The 16642-nt window shown below is 41.1% G+C and overlaps 2 protein-coding genes and 1 long non-coding RNA gene across 3 annotated transcripts; 1 reads left to right on the top strand and 2 right to left on the bottom strand.

Moving 5' to 3' along the window:
- Positions 1–1157: 1157 nt before the first annotated feature.
- On the bottom strand, positions 1158–10725 carry si:dkey-100n23.3 (sentrin-specific protease 7). The gene is made up of 22 exons (XM_049729235.2): positions 10672–10725; positions 10075–10166; positions 9109–9224; positions 8086–8316; positions 7707–7813; positions 7312–7418; positions 6687–6927; positions 6399–6568; positions 5920–6048; positions 5801–5834; positions 5301–5522; positions 4530–4996; positions 4099–4226; positions 3786–3902; positions 3590–3706; positions 3417–3512; positions 2735–2928; positions 2613–2647; positions 2487–2530; positions 2330–2398; positions 2109–2259; positions 1158–1985 (listed from the first exon to the last, which is right to left on the bottom strand). Exons 2-22 carry the CDS (start codon positions 10132–10134, stop codon positions 1854–1856), a joined length of 2967 nt encoding a protein of 988 aa, XP_049585192.1. The 5' UTR covers positions 10135–10166; positions 10672–10725; the 3' UTR covers positions 1158–1853.
- Positions 8644–13161, top strand: LOC125974243 (uncharacterized). Its single transcript, XR_007483417.2, has 2 exons — positions 8644–9011; positions 10014–13161. It is a non-coding gene; the product is annotated as an uncharacterized lncRNA (long non-coding RNA).
- Positions 11667–16548, bottom strand: atp6ap2 (ATPase H+ transporting accessory protein 2). Its single transcript, XM_049729236.1, has 11 exons — positions 16389–16548; positions 15569–15699; positions 15019–15147; positions 14844–14939; positions 14489–14626; positions 14355–14408; positions 14059–14208; positions 13869–13988; positions 12621–13659; positions 12202–12291; positions 11667–12077 (listed from the first exon to the last, which is right to left on the bottom strand). Exons 1-9 carry the CDS (start codon positions 16534–16536, stop codon positions 13465–13467), a joined length of 1161 nt encoding a protein of 386 aa, XP_049585193.1. The 5' UTR covers positions 16537–16548; the 3' UTR covers positions 11667–12077; positions 12202–12291; positions 12621–13464.
- Between the last annotated feature and the right edge of the window lie 94 nt (positions 16549–16642).

Genomic DNA, 16642 nt, shown 5'->3' with positions numbered 1-16642 from the left:
GGGTAAGCAGACCAACTGACCACCACTGGCAGAATACACCGAGTTTAAATAGGGGACCTAACGAGCTGTAGCAGGTGCTGGCAATTACTTGATTGGGGCTTGGCTGGAAGTCAGGTGACGCAGGAACGTGACATGGGAGGGGGTGAGTCAATAGAGCCATGGTATAACTTGGTCAGCAGTTGGCTGCAGGGGATGAAGTACCCCCATCTGTCTCCTCAGATGGATGAGGCCACCGTTACTGTGCAAGCTGCAGTGTCGATTCACTGTTGTTCTCCACAGACCAATACCGATAGTATTCACTGTCCATCCCTGATCACCTCTCGATTTACTTATAACCGACCATTGCCTCATTCAAATAAGTGTTTTCCCATGCATCCAATAACGAGAGGCCCTGATCATTCCTGTCACTTAAGACAACTTACCCAGACTTCTCTGCAGTCAACAAAAATAATTGTTTCCCCCTTTCTTTTTTTGGATCAGAAATCCTTCCAAAAACTCCCAAGTATCATCGAGTGCCATAATATGATCAGTCACGTATGCCAGTGTGACTGTTCCAGGACTCCGATTCTAGCAGAGGGATTGATTCATCACGCGTGCTTTTGTTCTTGTAAGCCTGCCGACTACGTGCAGATTCCTGCATAAGTATAATTCAGCTGTTTTTAATTGATTAAGAGCAAAGACAGGAACTGTGAACCGAGCAGCTTTAGCCACGAGGGCCTCGAAGGTGAGGTGGCACGACGCCACAATGGGAATTACATCGAGACACATTGAGGATGGGACAGAAAATAAACACCTAAAGCTAACAGTGTAAACCTCTGATAAGATTAGAGTGGCTGGCATTGTAATGTAAACAAGCTAATAAGAATCAACAGTATTTTGTCTACATCGTAACTAATCTGTACTGCTGACCATCCCCTGTAACTATAGCGCTGACAGACTCCATGAATGGTAGCTATATTGGTCACTGATTTACTTTTTTTCCCCTTTTTTTTTAAAATGACAATTTGTAAATTTTGGGTTGTGATTATTATTCTCACTTACACAGATGAAAATAAAAAAGTGATGTGGGAACATTGTCGTTTTTCATTTAGTTGCATAATACTTCTGTACACTAATAGTTGCCTAATAATTGCGCACACAGAGATTTTCAAAACCTGTTTTACTTTATGAAACAATCCAATTGAAGTTTATTCACATTTTGGATTGACTGCGGTCACTGTAGTTGTTCAATCATGAAATTAGGCCTAAAAATACAAATTCCTAATAATTGTGCACAGTGTATACACACACACACACCCACACACACGTGTGTATGTACTTATATACTTATGTAAACACAAATGAAGCCTTAACATTGTATATTGTCATCTTTGGTAGCTCTTTAAGCCATCTTGTGTCAAACATAAGAAATTGCAGATGTTGAATATTTAATTGTGCAAGTATTTCTTGCGTGATGTACCCTACAGCACTATTCATTTTTTGTGACTTTAAACACTGCATGGTCAAAATCATTAAAAATCTAACATCAAATCCAATGAATATAATTTTTGTCACATAAACTATATTTAAAACTGTTGAGTTTGTGTACAAATTAAATAAAGACCATCATATTTATCAAAAACAACTTGCAAATAATAGTATAACAATCTATAAAAAACTCCAGAGTCAACAGAAAAAGACATTGTACATCCATTGTTCCTTCCATTACTTTCACTCAAAAGTAGCTGGCCGTCAGCGTCATTGCCATTTTAGCTGACCCGAGTGAGGAGCCGCAGTTCGCGAGTTCAAGTGCAGGAAAAAAATGGATTGCTCAGTATGAGCGACGCTGATTCCTGGGTTGGCCGTGTCCTTGCTCACGTTTGGCTCATCTGCTGACGGTACAGCAGCAGCACCAGCTCGCGTATTTCGTCCCGCTTCCTGCGCACCTGTCTCCGTGGAAACCAGCGTTGCAGTTGTAGTGGCAGATCAAAGTGCACCACAGGGTCCTGGAAGCCCAAACAAAATCTAGTCATCCATTTTCTCGAACGGCTGTCCTCTTTAGGATTAGAAGGGAGTTGTGTGCATTATCACACTTTGATATGGTATGAAAAATAAAAGGTGTTAACTACCTTGAGGAAACTCTCCACATACTGCAGCAAGTAGAGACCACAATCGCTGCTATTGTCCTGCAGGGGAACGTGACAGTGGGAACTTTTCATCTGGTCGGGACCAAAGTCACGCGTCGATCCGCGTCGTGCTTCCCATTCCGACTGCAGGTACCTGATTTGACAAAGTAGTCACGGCGTGAATAACTTCCTCTAACAAGCACAAACGACAACTGCAAACTTACTCTCGCAACAGTTTAAAGATGCGCTCGTGAAGGGACAATTTAAGCGAGTCCATTATGAGAATGCAGGGTCTAAAAGGGGAAAAAAATGAGTCACTTCATTAACATTAGAAAAATAATTATTCAAATTTACAGGTGGCCATTTTGTGCCCAGTCTCACCTCTTTGACACAAACTTTGCATGGCAGGTTTTCTCTGTGCAATTCTATTAGGGAAGCAAAAATAAAAATCAGTAATGGCTTGGACTCTTTGAGGAAGCATGCTATACAAAAATGATTTTGACTCACCAATCGACGAGAAAAGGATTTAGTTGGCTCTTTTCCTGAAAGACAAGAAATAAAATTGATTTGCACTTATTCAAGGTGAAACAGATGACTGCATCAAGTGATACGGTCAAAATGTATCAGACCAGAATCTGTGTCCACACTGTCACTGCGGTTCGTCTTCCGTGGTGTGGCCGGCGCCTCATTTGAGCTTCCTGGGCCTTCAACTTCTTCTTGCTCGGTTGAAGCGTCTGTCCCGTTGTGGATACTTTCTGCCCAAGGCTCCAACCTAGACTCCTCCAGTCCAGGAAAGCAGATGACCACCAGATACCAGTGAGCTCTAAAAAAAAAAATCATGACTATTAGCATGTTTATTAGCATTGCAAAACATCACCTTTATCCATCCAACATGCTGTGTTGTTACCATAGTTGTCACATTTTTTTCTCCTAGTAACATTAAATATTCTCTGAATATTACAACTTTATTCTTGTAGTATGAAAGGTCCTTTTCAAAATGTTTCTAAAAACCTATTTGTGACCTTCCCAAGTTTCTTCAATATTCCAGCTTGAGTCACATTATCTTTACAGCATATAATTTTTTTCTCATAACATTACAACTTTATCATAACATTAGGGAGTATTTTGAAATATTTTTTGTAATATAACTATTAATAATATAACTATTCGTGCAAAGCGAAAATAAACACTAAAATATCACTTTATTCACAATTTATTTAAGCTTTTTCTTTCTTTTTCTTTTGTAACAAATTTATTCTCATAAGTTTTATGAATTTAGCTTTATAACTTTGTGACCTTTCTCTAACTTACTCCTGATTCACAGGAACAAATAGGAAGTCCTTTTCAAAAATGTCCACGTGGCGCGTCCATGTCTTCACTCTCTGGTGCCGTTTCTGCCTCTGACAGCTAAACGTAAGAAAAGAAAAGGGATGAATAGTAGTTCTCTCAAATTGTTTTCCATCTTGAGATGAAAAAAAACTCACGATTCTGTAACATTGCCTTCGCTAGCATTGTCTCTGCGAGTGAGCTGCTTGTAGAAGAAGCTGCTGAAGATGTGCGAGCGCTCGACGACGTCACGTGACGAGTTCTGGAGGAGATATCTGAGGTTGAGGGCACATAAATTAATTTAACTCCAAGTGAGCAAAGAGCACCGCGATGCATAGTCACCGTCACACTCACTTGAGGTAAAAGTCGATGATGACGTCATTGAGGTACTGGCCACTGTCGAGACACTGCAGGTCTTCCATCGTCACTGTGATTCCACCTTTGAGTGGCGGAGGAGGAAACTGGATCAACCTAAACACAAGTTAAAGAACAAATACGATGAAAATCTGTCGTCGGGTGTTTTTAGCACTTAATATATATCATCATGACTTGACAGGGTCTTTAAGCATGTTCGATACTTCTGACTCTCAAGGAATTACATTGGATACAACAAAACTGATTTCTTTACAAACTATTGCAGCTGCATTCGTTCCATCCCAGGACTTACCGGTGGGATAGACCCTGATGTTTGTATTTAACCCAAGTAGAGTCCGGTTGACACATGGTCACTGTGTATGCTCCTGTCGTTCTACGCCGACATAGCGTGTACAGAGGTGTGTCTGTCATTTCGTCCTCCTGCAACACAACAGGAGTACGTTATCTTTGTCTGCAAACTTCTTTCGTACTCCTAAGGATACCCGTTCACACTACGCCATTTTCATTCAGCAATTTTGTGACTTGACAGGTACTGCTGGTTTTGCTTCGCAACGGTGTCCAAGTTGGCTTCTTTATGTCCGTGTGTGAAAAATATTAGCATCTATGAACTGAGCTAAATAAGAGGCCCTTGATTGAAATTGGATGGAATGTTGGGCCTATTTGGGGTGATACGGTGCATATAATGGAGAAGAAAAAAACGAGACAACGGACGGGGTGTCATACCCCTTCATCTTTTTGATCCTCGTCTAGGGTGGGTTGCACTCCGGGCTCCACCTCTGTATCCGCCCCCTGCTCTGAGGTTGTCTCATGCTCAAACTCAAAGAAGGTCTGTGGCGCAAACATGTCCACCAATGGTGAATTCTCCGCCTCTGATGTTGTGTCTTTTGGTGCATCCACGTCTGATTCAGAGTATGAACTGCTTTCGTCCAGGTCGGTTGTGGAGGCAGGCGTGTCCAGGCCGAGCATCCGCAACAACATGGGGTCTCGGCCACTCGATTTTATCAGCTCCAAACTTTCATTTAATGAAAGACTTGGACTGATGAAGTTCTTCAGATCGAGGGTATCAACATAGTCTTCGTCATTCGACAAACAGCTGAGACAGTATAATTCCAAAAGAGAGTTCAATAGCGCTCCATCCATGTCCAGCAGAGGGTCCTTGAGAGTCAGCACGAGGAAGGGGCTCGGGTTTCCTATGGGAACAAAATCCATCAGAATGAGAGTGGTGTTCTCAAGGGGGCAAAAGCGGAACTTCCGCTTTCCAGCCCAGAGACTCTCTGCTCACAAGGCTAAAAATAGTTAAGCTTCCAAGGCTCACATATACACTATGGAAGCACAGAACGACCTTGGAGCAAACGAGGGTGCGTTTGCTGCATTTCTCGGATCTTATCAATGGCATCATTGATGGATGACGCAAATTATGACATGACAAGTCAATAAGCCCTTTTGCACAAAATGTAAAATATCGTCTGAACTCCATTCACGTCGTCCAATTACCAGTGCTGGGTGGTGCATCATGTTGGGTATACAAGAAGTGAAGATTCTTCTGCACAGTCACTGCGGCACTTTGTGTCACACAAAAGAAAAGGATGGTACAAGGCTCAACGCTGGATGCCCAGTGGAGTCCATTGGCTTTCAGTTCTTCCTGGTACCATACACTGTACCTCCTCAGCTCCGTAGGCTCTAAAGTCAATTTCACATCGACCTGCTGGCTTGAATCTGAGGATGACATGCAAGCAGAATTGCCTTAAAACAGCGGCATCATATAGTTAAATGATACATCCGCCTCCAAGAGCATCTGAGGAATACATAAAAAATAAGAAAATTCTATCATACTTGTTTATGTAATCGTAGGTCTAGGAATAGCTAACTAAATAACTAACTAAATAGGAGATCAGGTCTTGGAGGGGTATTTTTCTAGGAACTCACACTTTTCTAGATTCTAAGTTAGACAAACCACTTAGCTTGTGAGAAGGTGGTGTGACGGGCAACATTACCTTTCAATGGTATGATGATTTTTTGGTTCACCACCTGTCGAGGTGGAGGGAAAAAAAAGTATATTTACATCATGGGTGATGATAGTGTGTGTGTTTGTGTGAGATGGGTCATCATTTACCATGTTTCCATTTGCTTCCCCTTGATAACCGCCACAGAACATGGAGGAGAAGGCCACACCAAAGACACTCTGGTCGATTTCGGGGTTGAGAGACACTAACTCGGACCTGCCTACAACCACATGGAATACCTGTATAGAAAATGTATACATGCACAATGAGTTATATACACAGCATAGTGCAGAATTTCTCTCTCCTGGCCTTGGATTACATAACGGTAACAGCGCCCCCTGCTGGACACATGGACATGAGGAAAAAACACCCACCCTCTGTTGAGCTTGAAACCATATTTATGGCCTTTTTTGTTTGCACTGCTTTAATGTAAACAAATTTACCTAAATAATTTTTAATTATAATTCAGCAGTTATGCAGCAGCATTCCAGAGCAGAAATATTTCAAGCAACCTTATTTTATAATTTGTCCTCACACAGGGTGACCTTCACATTTTTGAATGAAATACAGAGGGAAATATCAAGCCCACCTCCACATTCTGCACGTCAGGGCCGTCGGGTTCTTTGGACTCAATATCCTGCGATAAATGTTGCCCATGGTCCTCGGCTTTGGCATCTCCTGCCAAGAGCGGCGTACGAACATTCTTGACTCGACGTCGAATAACGTCGCCGCTCTCTTCATCGTCGCTAGATAGCACAACTGAAAGCAAAAATATATAGATGTTAAAAAACAAAAAAGGGGGTCTGAAGTTGAGGAAAAAATTGTGGCCTACTCTTATATACATCGCATGCACTTAGAAAATCGTTTGTGTACTTACTGAGCTCTCCCGTGATGTCCGGCGCAGAATCCTCCTGTGAGTCCAGCCGACTGCAACCGGGACTTCCAATGGCGTCCGCTGACTCCGCATCACAGTCTTCTCCAGGTTCAGTCAAACTAACCGGTGCCAGTCCTCCATCTCGTGCACCATCCCCAGTAAGGCGAAGCACGCTTTCTCGTTGTCGTTTTTGGCTGCTTGTTCCATTGCATTTGATCAATTTGCCGACACTTCTTTTCCTCTTCTGTTGACAGAAAACGCGGACAATTTTTGAGTGTCAAATCGTTACTATAGATTGGCATTGATCCATTTATTATTGAATGTCATCTTTGCAGTTGATTCATCATTTCTACAAGCGAAAGGAGCAGACCACGGTAACTTGGATTGCAACCAAGAGGGGCACCTTTAATTCTCTGGCAAGCACAAGATCTCCTCAAATAGTGGCCCCCAATCTAAAGGCCTTTTCTTTGTTTGGCGCAGGGTACCACGCAAGGGCACAAGAAAAATACATTCATCTCGACAATCTTGGTGCCTTGAGTATTTTCTAATTTTGATGACAGGAAGAAATGAATGGAAACCTAGTCTAATGCACACTATCATAATGTTGGAATGCTTGGCGGCCATTCACCAGACAATGTTTCTCTCGAGGTCCAATGTCCTTGATGGGAGTTGGGGAAAACTCATCAGCGTCTCCGGCATCCTCCGCCGGCTTCCAGCTCACTGACAAGCCGCAGTCTGTAGACAAAACACCACAAGTACTGACAACCTGATTGCCGCTAGGAACAGTGTGTTGTCAAGAAAGTAGAACAGGACTGAGCAGCGTCATTGCAGATGTTTTTTTTGGCCAGGAAAAATAACAGCTTGAAGCTCCGTTAAAGCTGCCCTTAGCTAACACTTCATCCAAATGATCTTTTTTATGATACATATGTGAGTTAAATATTTTCGATGAATATTTCATGTCACATGAACATTTCGCCGAATCAACATATAGATTATCACAGAAATGACACAAGTGCTACCTACCGACAACACTGTAGTCCCCCCCATTTGTACCGACATGGACCATCTTCTCCAAACCTTTGTTTTCTTCTCCAATGGCAGTGTGACGTAACCTCTTCCTGACGTTTGACCTGCAGAGACACCAAACATCACAAAAGTTTTCCTTTCTGTGTGCGTGCGTGTGATGGCATCACAGAAAGTTTAGCAAAGAGACTAATTGGGAGCCAAGAAAGCAGTGAACGTGCAATGAACCAAAAGCTACACGCATGACGAGTTGATAATTGGCCCTTTCAACCAAAAATGTATAAACCAGTGTGTTTACTTTATAGACTTAAAACGCCAGTATTTATGGCCGTGTCCAGTTAATTCTCCCGATTTCTGGATCATTAAAATGACACACTACCTTTGTAGGGATGATGAGACGTGCTTTCGGACACACTTTGGCCTTGGGGTCTTCTTTGTGCCATTCCTGGGTGGCTTCTGACCTCGATGTCTGACAACTTCTTTTTTGCATGGGTGTCTCTTGCACGCCGTTTCTGCTTTTTTGCTGCACGTGTGACCTGGTTGCTTGTCCAAATAAGCCCTCCCAGCCTCTGTCTTAAACACATCGGTGAGGACCAGACAAGGTCTCTTTCTGTGGTACAAAAAAAAGAGAGGCATTAATCGCCGATGTCTTTTACCCCGGCAGTTGAAGTTGTCATTAAAATACACTTGCACAAGTCATAAGGGGATGCGTAGGGAGGGCTGGTGTGACACAGATAAAGCTGACACAGATAAGACGATTGGTGGCTTCTGATTAGCTTGGTTAGAAGCTAGTCCGTAAAACTGGCGAAGCTGGGTGCTTTTTAGACAATAATGAATGAAAATCAGTAAGGTTAGATAGTTATTTTGTTGAAATCGGTCACCGTGATGCCTTGTTGCGTAAGGAGCTATAAGAGGCAAGTCGTCGTTCCATATTAATTTCTGCATGACATAGGGTTAGGTGACTCGTTTTATTTATTGCATCACTCGAAACCTAAGAACTTCAAGAACTTTATGAAGCTGATGTATAACAGGGGTTTTCTTTTATGATGTATCGTATGGTGTTTTGCAAGGTGGTGGTTCAGCATGACTGCAAACTTTGAAATGCGCATTTGAACCATTTTAATTAAATGAGCCAAAGTAATCAATTTGCATTTTTTTCAAGTGATGTGGTAAATGAAATATAAAATAAGTTTTAACATATTGAACAAAGCAACGTCATGGGAATTCAATCGAGCTGTTTTTTCTTTTCTCCTGAAAAGCTGTCATTTGGCCAGGGCAAGAATTCCACCGAACATCAACAATATGGTAGGTTGCTGATTTACTGAAAAACCTAAAACTTCTTTCCTAACAATTGTCTCCCAGTGGGTCAGGAGGACAAAATGTCGATTGGGTGTTTACTTACCCGGCCATCCCCCATTTGGCCAAAGCGGCATGATTTCGATCAAATGCCTTGGATCCCCTTTTGTGCTTTAAATCTGATTTTTGGAGTTTGCAACCAGAATTTGCAGCCCAGGAAACCTGTTTACAACAAATAATAATGAGCTCTCTAGAAGTATCAAGATGAGTCATGACAACCAAATGACAACATTTGCGCTCATGTGTGTGGCTTACCCATCTATAATTCAGTTTTTTTACCATGCTTTGATATACTGTAATAATAATAAAAAATAAAATAAAAACCCCAGGCTATTTGATATACTGTAGGTCGGAGTTTCAAGACTTAAAAGTTGATTTGTTGTTATTGTGCACTAAATTGCAGATGCTTAATGAAACACTGCATCACTTAAAAACATTTCACACAAATCCCCAATTATATTTTTGCTTTTTCTCTATTAATATTTCCTGAGTATATTCTTTAGATTGAAAATGAATCCGATTACATTACAGTTAGATATTAATCTCTATATTACAAATGTACAATTACGTTCACACCTTCATGTGAATTGAATGGGCAAAGCCTAAGGGGGGAAAAAACAAAAACACATTCTGACTCTTATTTATTGAGGCACAAATTACATTACAATCATCAATATTGCAGTCGATTTTATTGTACTGTTATTTTCTGTATTATGATACGTATACAGAAAACACGAGTGTGTCTTGACTAATTGGGGTTTACGGTAGTTTGTCCAATTTGAGTTGCCGTAGCGTGATGTTCATCACCAACCAAGCCATCTGACCACACAACTAACGTAAATGTCAAATTTCACAGTCAAAACACCGTTGACGATAATATAGATGACAATATACTCCTCTCTCACCCACCCCTAAATGGACCTAAATGAAATGTTGCTCATTTAATTGCAGAATTGGACAGTCCTGCCTTCGGAAAGGAGGCCGGTGGTGTCCAGAGTTGAGTCCCACTTACCAGCTTATTCCTATCAACTGCAAATGGAAGTGCCTTTATGGCTTTCTGGGAGTCCATCATGACTGCCAACTGAGTAAGGCACAGTAGCAACACTACGAAGGAGAACACAGGTCAGAGACAAGTTTGAGGAGACAAATTCGCATCCCAATGGCAATTTTCTTTGTCTTATGACACATTTAAAGGAGTCACTATCTTGTATTACCGTGCAAGCCGGAATAATTTCAATGCGTAAAGAGACAAGCGTGTGTTAATATATTGTTATTATGGTATATTCAAAACAAGACTAACTACAGGCAACATGTTGAGGACTAATCTCGTGAGGAGATGAATGCATCTTGAGCAGCTCATGCAATGTCTACGACTTACACCACTACTGTCTGCTGCTTTGACGTGTCTTTAGTTTAACACGCAAGTTAAACTAATGTTACTTTGATGTTGATATTCAAGTCTGCGCAAATGTGACCGTTTTCGTCTACTGCGCAGGTACTTTTCAAATTAGAATGAAAACCGCTGTTAGCCACACTAGCCCAGAAGGCTAACAGTAATGATAGCTCACTCAAACAAAGATGCACAAGACCGAAGAAAGCAAAATCTTACCATGTTCTGGAGATTCGTTTTTGCTTTACGTGGAGATATTGGAGACGTGCAGATAGCAATCTGAGAGCGAGCACTTCACGCCACAGTCAACACGCAAATATGATAAATAGTCATTACTAGTAAGGAACAAGGGGGATACTCGAAACACAGAGGTTCCACTGTTTTACATGGCTACATCCGGGTTACACCGGAAACTACGTCACAAATATAAATAAAAAACTTTCTATATTCTTGAAAACGTAAACTTTCTTTCAATGTAAAAAAAAATCCCTTAACGTACTTCAAATTGTAACGTGTATTAACACGAAGCTAAAATGTGTTTTGGAGGACTGGAATAGATTAATTGCATCACAATTCATTTCAACAATGAAATATATTCAATGTAGTAAAATAGGTGCAGAAAAATATATAATTTTAAATCAAGATACTGTAGACGTATATATATATATTAAGTTAAATATATTAAATAAATAAAGTATCTTTGCAAACTGTTAACGAGCTAGTTGGGGACATCGGCGGGTGCGCACGTCGTACGAAGGTCGTTAACTGCAGGTTGCTAGCGCAAACGTGGTCGGACACCACTTGGTGGCGCTGCTGACTTCCCAGTGTCAGACTTTTAAAAATAAACTATAATATGAATAACAATTAACAGCTTTTTGAGTTACATTGCTCATTATTTGCTGATATGAAATCACAGTGTAAATAATTTGACTTTGTATTTATATTTCAGAAGCCAGTATTAATACTGACGTGAGGCTAATGAAAATGACAGGAATAAGAAAAACACATTTTGTTAATCATAACATGTCATAATGTACTCGTGAGGCGATTTCATCAGACTGTAATGAAGAGAGGAAATTTGGGATGGAAAATGACTGGTTCATGTCTTCACTCCTCCACATCACGTGCTATTCAGGCATTTATAGACACCAAAATCAAAATCTCAGTTGTACTGTAAATACTTATATCATGCAATGAATGCCATAAAACAGTAGAAGAGTTTCAGGTGTTTATTGATATTATCATTGCAAAACACATCAGACCTGCTCAGCCTCCTTGGAGAGGTTTGTGAGTTGAGTCTTCACACGTTGCAACAGACATTATCAACATTTTACAGCAGGGTAAAAGAAATATAAGAGCACACTTTGGTCATTTCTGAATATTCAATTAACAATATTTAAGACATATTAGCATTACAATGCTGTTTGCTTCAGTTGCTATGATGCAAAAGGGAACTTATTCTGTTTAGGCTATTTATGAATGACCTGTGTGGTTCATGTTTTAACATCAAGAGCCATATTTCTGCACAGTCAAAGGCATCCCGGACACCACTTCCCCGCTGATGTGATTTGAAGTAATTACGTCTTCTGGTGGCTCTCTCAGAGCTTGTGCCGCTCTCTTTTCAGCTGAGAATAACAGTAGAAAACAGACCACTTTACCCAAACAACATTCGTTAGCCCATCAATCAGTGTTTACCCATCAGGAATAAGATGGGAGTAGAGGATTTAAATGACGTCATTACTGTCTTACCGATAGCACTACATGGCGTCACAATGGGCTCTTCCAGTTGCTCTCTCTGAGCAATGGCCGCCCGGATCTTCCTGACCGCGTAGATGCTCGCTGTCATGCAAAACACTATTATTAGTCGTATGGTAGTATTATATTTCACATAACATGTGTTCTTGTTACATCAGACATTGATAGGTTGTGTATTGACTAACGGTAACGCTTAAATTAGCTATATTGTCAACACTGATGCGAAACATAGAATTATTATTTATACACTTTCATCGTACATTACGTACAGTATTAGCTAAACTGAATGTGAAACAAAAACTATGATCGGTCGGTACATTGGATGGTTTGTCAACAAAACAACGTCGTTAAATGGCAGGCTAAACTAAAGACACTTACGGTCAAATAAAAATATAAAACCAATTCAAATATACCTTTTATAATAAGTCAGACCATAGTTGCAGCTTATAGTTAGTTCTGCTTGTTTTTTCCGCTCCCCGTGACGAGTGTGGATGGGTGGGGGATCAGACCCGGAAGTGTTTTAGAAGCTCATCACGAGTGTTGGCTCGTGAGTGAACGATTCCTTCAAAAGAACGAATCTTTTCAGTGAAGGAGAGTGAACGAATCACTTCCTAAAGTGATTCGTTCTTTTTTCAGTTCATATGACTTCAACCAGTAGGTGTCGGTAATGCGCATTGAAGCTGGTGCCACCTTTTAACCATTCATCTATGCCTTTTTGATCGGTTACCGTAATTACCCGTTTTAATTTGTTATAAACTCACAACCTGGAAGTGCTTTTTCATACTAAGAATGGCCAACATGCTAAAACATTTTGCCAATATCAAACACGGACTATTGTGTGAGCCATAATTTATTCATCATCTCTGCAATTTTAAAATTCACTTGCTTATTTTTAATCGATGCTTTCAACTAAAGGTGAAGTTATTTCAAGCAAAATACACCTCTACAGAATAATCTTTTCACATTGAGTACAGCAGGCTGTCATATAGTTGCATTTTCAATATATACACACATATATTTAACTTAAAACATTTTTACAACAAATACACGCTCTTTCAGAACATGACCATACATTACAAAAACAGACACCATAAGGAATGATGTGTTATAATGTTGATATCCATTTTCAACTACCACAGCAGCATCGTAAACCAATTGCTCACTCATCGTTTACTTCAATGTCACGAACACAAAAACGATCACTCACGAAATACAAGGGGATGGATGGATTGAGTGAGTCCTTGAGGGACGTGGTTTTTAATCCATCCTGATCTTCTGGTTGGTCATCCTGTAGATGATGCTGTCGTATCCTGGGTCCATGTTCCACAGGTTGTAACCCACGGCAATCACCGCCAGCACCAGCACAATCATCAGCCACAGTATGATGTTGAAGATCACGGCGTAGTTGTAGTTGTACTTGTAGGCTAAATTGTAAGGGCTGCCTGGATTGCTCTGAAAAGAAAATACCAGTACTTTTTAAAGGAACAGATTCTGCACGTTTGTGCTTAACAGTAGTCTGACATATGCAATTATAATAAAAGTTAAATGTAAATCTGAACATGCATTTGTACTAATAAGGTCCCTCCCTCAACAAAGACCTTGCCTAATGCCTGGCACTCTAAGTCGAGTCAGAAAGTGTTCTGTGCACAATACGGACTTACGATCTGTTTTGATTCCAAAATTGAGCGGGATTTCCTAGTGAGAGGAGCCTCAAAGTTCTTCACGGTCACGACCTCCACCACGGCACTGTTGCCATAAAGGCCGTACATGTCCTCTGCAAACTATAAAATGAACATAAAAAAACCCAGTTATGGAGTCTTTAACGATGGATTGGGAAGTCTCGCTCTTTACCTTCTGCAGGACAGAGGAGAGAATGGCGATGGCATCGTGGTACTGAGGAGAGTCTTGTCCATAGACACGGCTCAGTTCTTCAAGGCCCGACAGCTCCAGGGAGTAAAGGTCTGGAGAGTGGTCCTTGGCCAGATGCCTGTGCCTCTGCAGCTGTATGAGTAACATGGTGAAGCCAGAGGTATTTTAGGGGGAGAAAAAAAATAGGGCTCAACGACCCACTATTATCATGCATTATCATCGCAATTACATTTTTTCTTTTAAATTGATGAGCCCCAGAAAAACTAGTGACAACTCACCAGAGCTGTGATGTCATGCAGGACTTGGATCTCAGAGAGGAACAGCAAATCAGCCTGTAGACATGGCAGGAGCAAGGTTAGACAGGAAGTAAAGCATGTGTGGTCATAGGAGAGTCGTACTAATGGAAAGTGACCTCTGCGTTCCTGCTGAGTGAGTTGAGGGGCAGGGTGGTCAGCACGGAGCCGTCTTGGGACAGACGACCTCGAATCTGCTGCAAGGTAACTGGCAGATCCTCGAACACGGCGTTAGCTTTGCCCAGCATGTACAGCCTCTAATGGAGGACACAAAAGAGGCACATTGCAAATACTTGGTCTTTAAAAATTTAAAAAGCACTGATGCATCCAAAAAAAAATGGCTCACCGAGTACCATCAACATGACCAATATTAAAATACAGTAGTGTAGCAGGCCTAAGTCTTCATCAAATATTCTTGGTGTTAGCTTGAAGTCAGAGTTTTGAGATTCAATGATTTAATGACTGTGTTCGCACCTCTTCACTCGGTGCGAGCTGCAGCACAACAGGCGTGTCCTCAGCGAACAGGGAGTGCACCGTCTCTGCGACACTATCCAGAGTGAAGGGCACCGGCTGGGAAGAAATAGGAGAAACTTCACTATACCCTACCAGGGATTCATTTTGGTTTTAATCCAGGTCCTGGGTGACTCACATTCTCTAAGGGATAGGAGGCCACACTCTGAGGAAAGGTGAGGCCATCAGCTCCTTGGACCACCACCAGAACATTAGCGCGAGGACGCTGGAACAGGAGACCAGCCTGCAGGCCCGGCCAAGACAGATCCTGAGTGGATTCAACAGACATTATTATCAAAAACGATCATTGAAAAACAGCAATAACAATGAAGTGCAACCAAAAAGTTTCTAAGTGCTTCAGTGTCATGATAATTGGAGATGATGTCACCACCAGCAGATGTTCCTGTTCGACGATGTTTAGCAGTGTTATCAAATGTTTGGCATGCTAATTTTATTGCCTTTTCCCTTGGTTTGATGAGACTGAATTGGATCACTTATTGATTAAAATTTCCATTGGCAGTTGATTTTGTTTTGTTTTACATGCTTATAATTGAAGCAGCACGGTGATGTACTGGTTTAGCATAGCTGACTCACAGCTATGAGGTTTGGGTTTCAAAGGCTTGTCTATTTCTTGCTCTCTAGAATTAATAAAGTTTTGTTTGTAATAACAGCAGAACTGGTTGAAGCACCTCTTGAACAGAGAAGCCCATTGTTAGGGCCACTAGGTCAGGAATCTTCTCGCCAGAGACGGGCCACTCTCCTTTCTGGAACGACACAAACTCAGGAGCCTGCAGAACCGTCAAACTGTCCCCACGGACATCTGCACAACAGAGAAGAGAAAAGTGCATGATTTTCTTTTAATTGGCGAATTTTTAGACAAGCAAGAGGGTGTGTCATGTCACGTGATATAACGCTTGCTCCTTGGGGTATTTTAACGAACGTATAGGAACTGTTTTCAAGTGTGAAGAATATCTCCTTGATATCAAAATGGCTCAATATGTATTTTCAAATTTGTGCATTGTTTTTCCTTTTTATGAAACGCAAGCCAAAGCCGAAAGAAACTCGTGAGGAAGAGACGGCGAGGAAGTTCCCTGTTCCGTGACCTGTCACATGACTCACAATCCACATAACTACTGAAAAGCAAACAAAAAATAGAATAAAAAAAGGCACATTATTGGTTTATTATTGCTCATCAAAACAACGATGAGACGCACTTACTTATAATTGAGCGTCCCCGATAAGTAACGCTTATGAGCGAATAAACGAATTAAACATGCCAGGTAAATCTATTACAACAACGAAAAACAGAAAATCAGCACATAGACGTATCATATTAACATAAATTATAAATAGCGTTAAATGAATGATCGTCAACGCTATCGTTACGAGCTCGGGCCGTCTGTGATATGCTAACGCTTTGACGCACCGAGTACGTAATGTGACAATAAAGCAAGAGCAGATCGGTTTAAAATACATAAGAGACAACCTCAATTATTTCATAGGTCTTACCAGTCGTGCAGAGGAAAAGGATAACCCACAAGGCAAAGGAAAAAGCCTCCATCCTAGGCCAGCCAGTCGGCGACATCTTTCCTTCTCCTCGGTTCCAGCAGAGATCACATGATCGCAACGTCACGTGGTATCGAAGAGAACAACGCATGCGCAATAACAGCCTCTTTGGATTTGGGACAAAATTAAAATTGTGTATATACAAGTGGGATTCGGTGTTAAATTGTTACTTTATATGTATTCATATTTTTCATCAA

The sequence above is a fragment of the Syngnathus scovelli genome, chromosome 8 (genome assembly GCF_024217435.2).
Source record: "Syngnathus scovelli strain Florida chromosome 8, RoL_Ssco_1.2, whole genome shotgun sequence".
NCBI lineage: Eukaryota > Metazoa > Chordata > Actinopteri > Syngnathiformes > Syngnathidae > Syngnathus > Syngnathus scovelli.
Note: the sequence above shows the minus strand (reverse complement) of the source record. Positions and strands in the feature narration are given on the sequence as shown.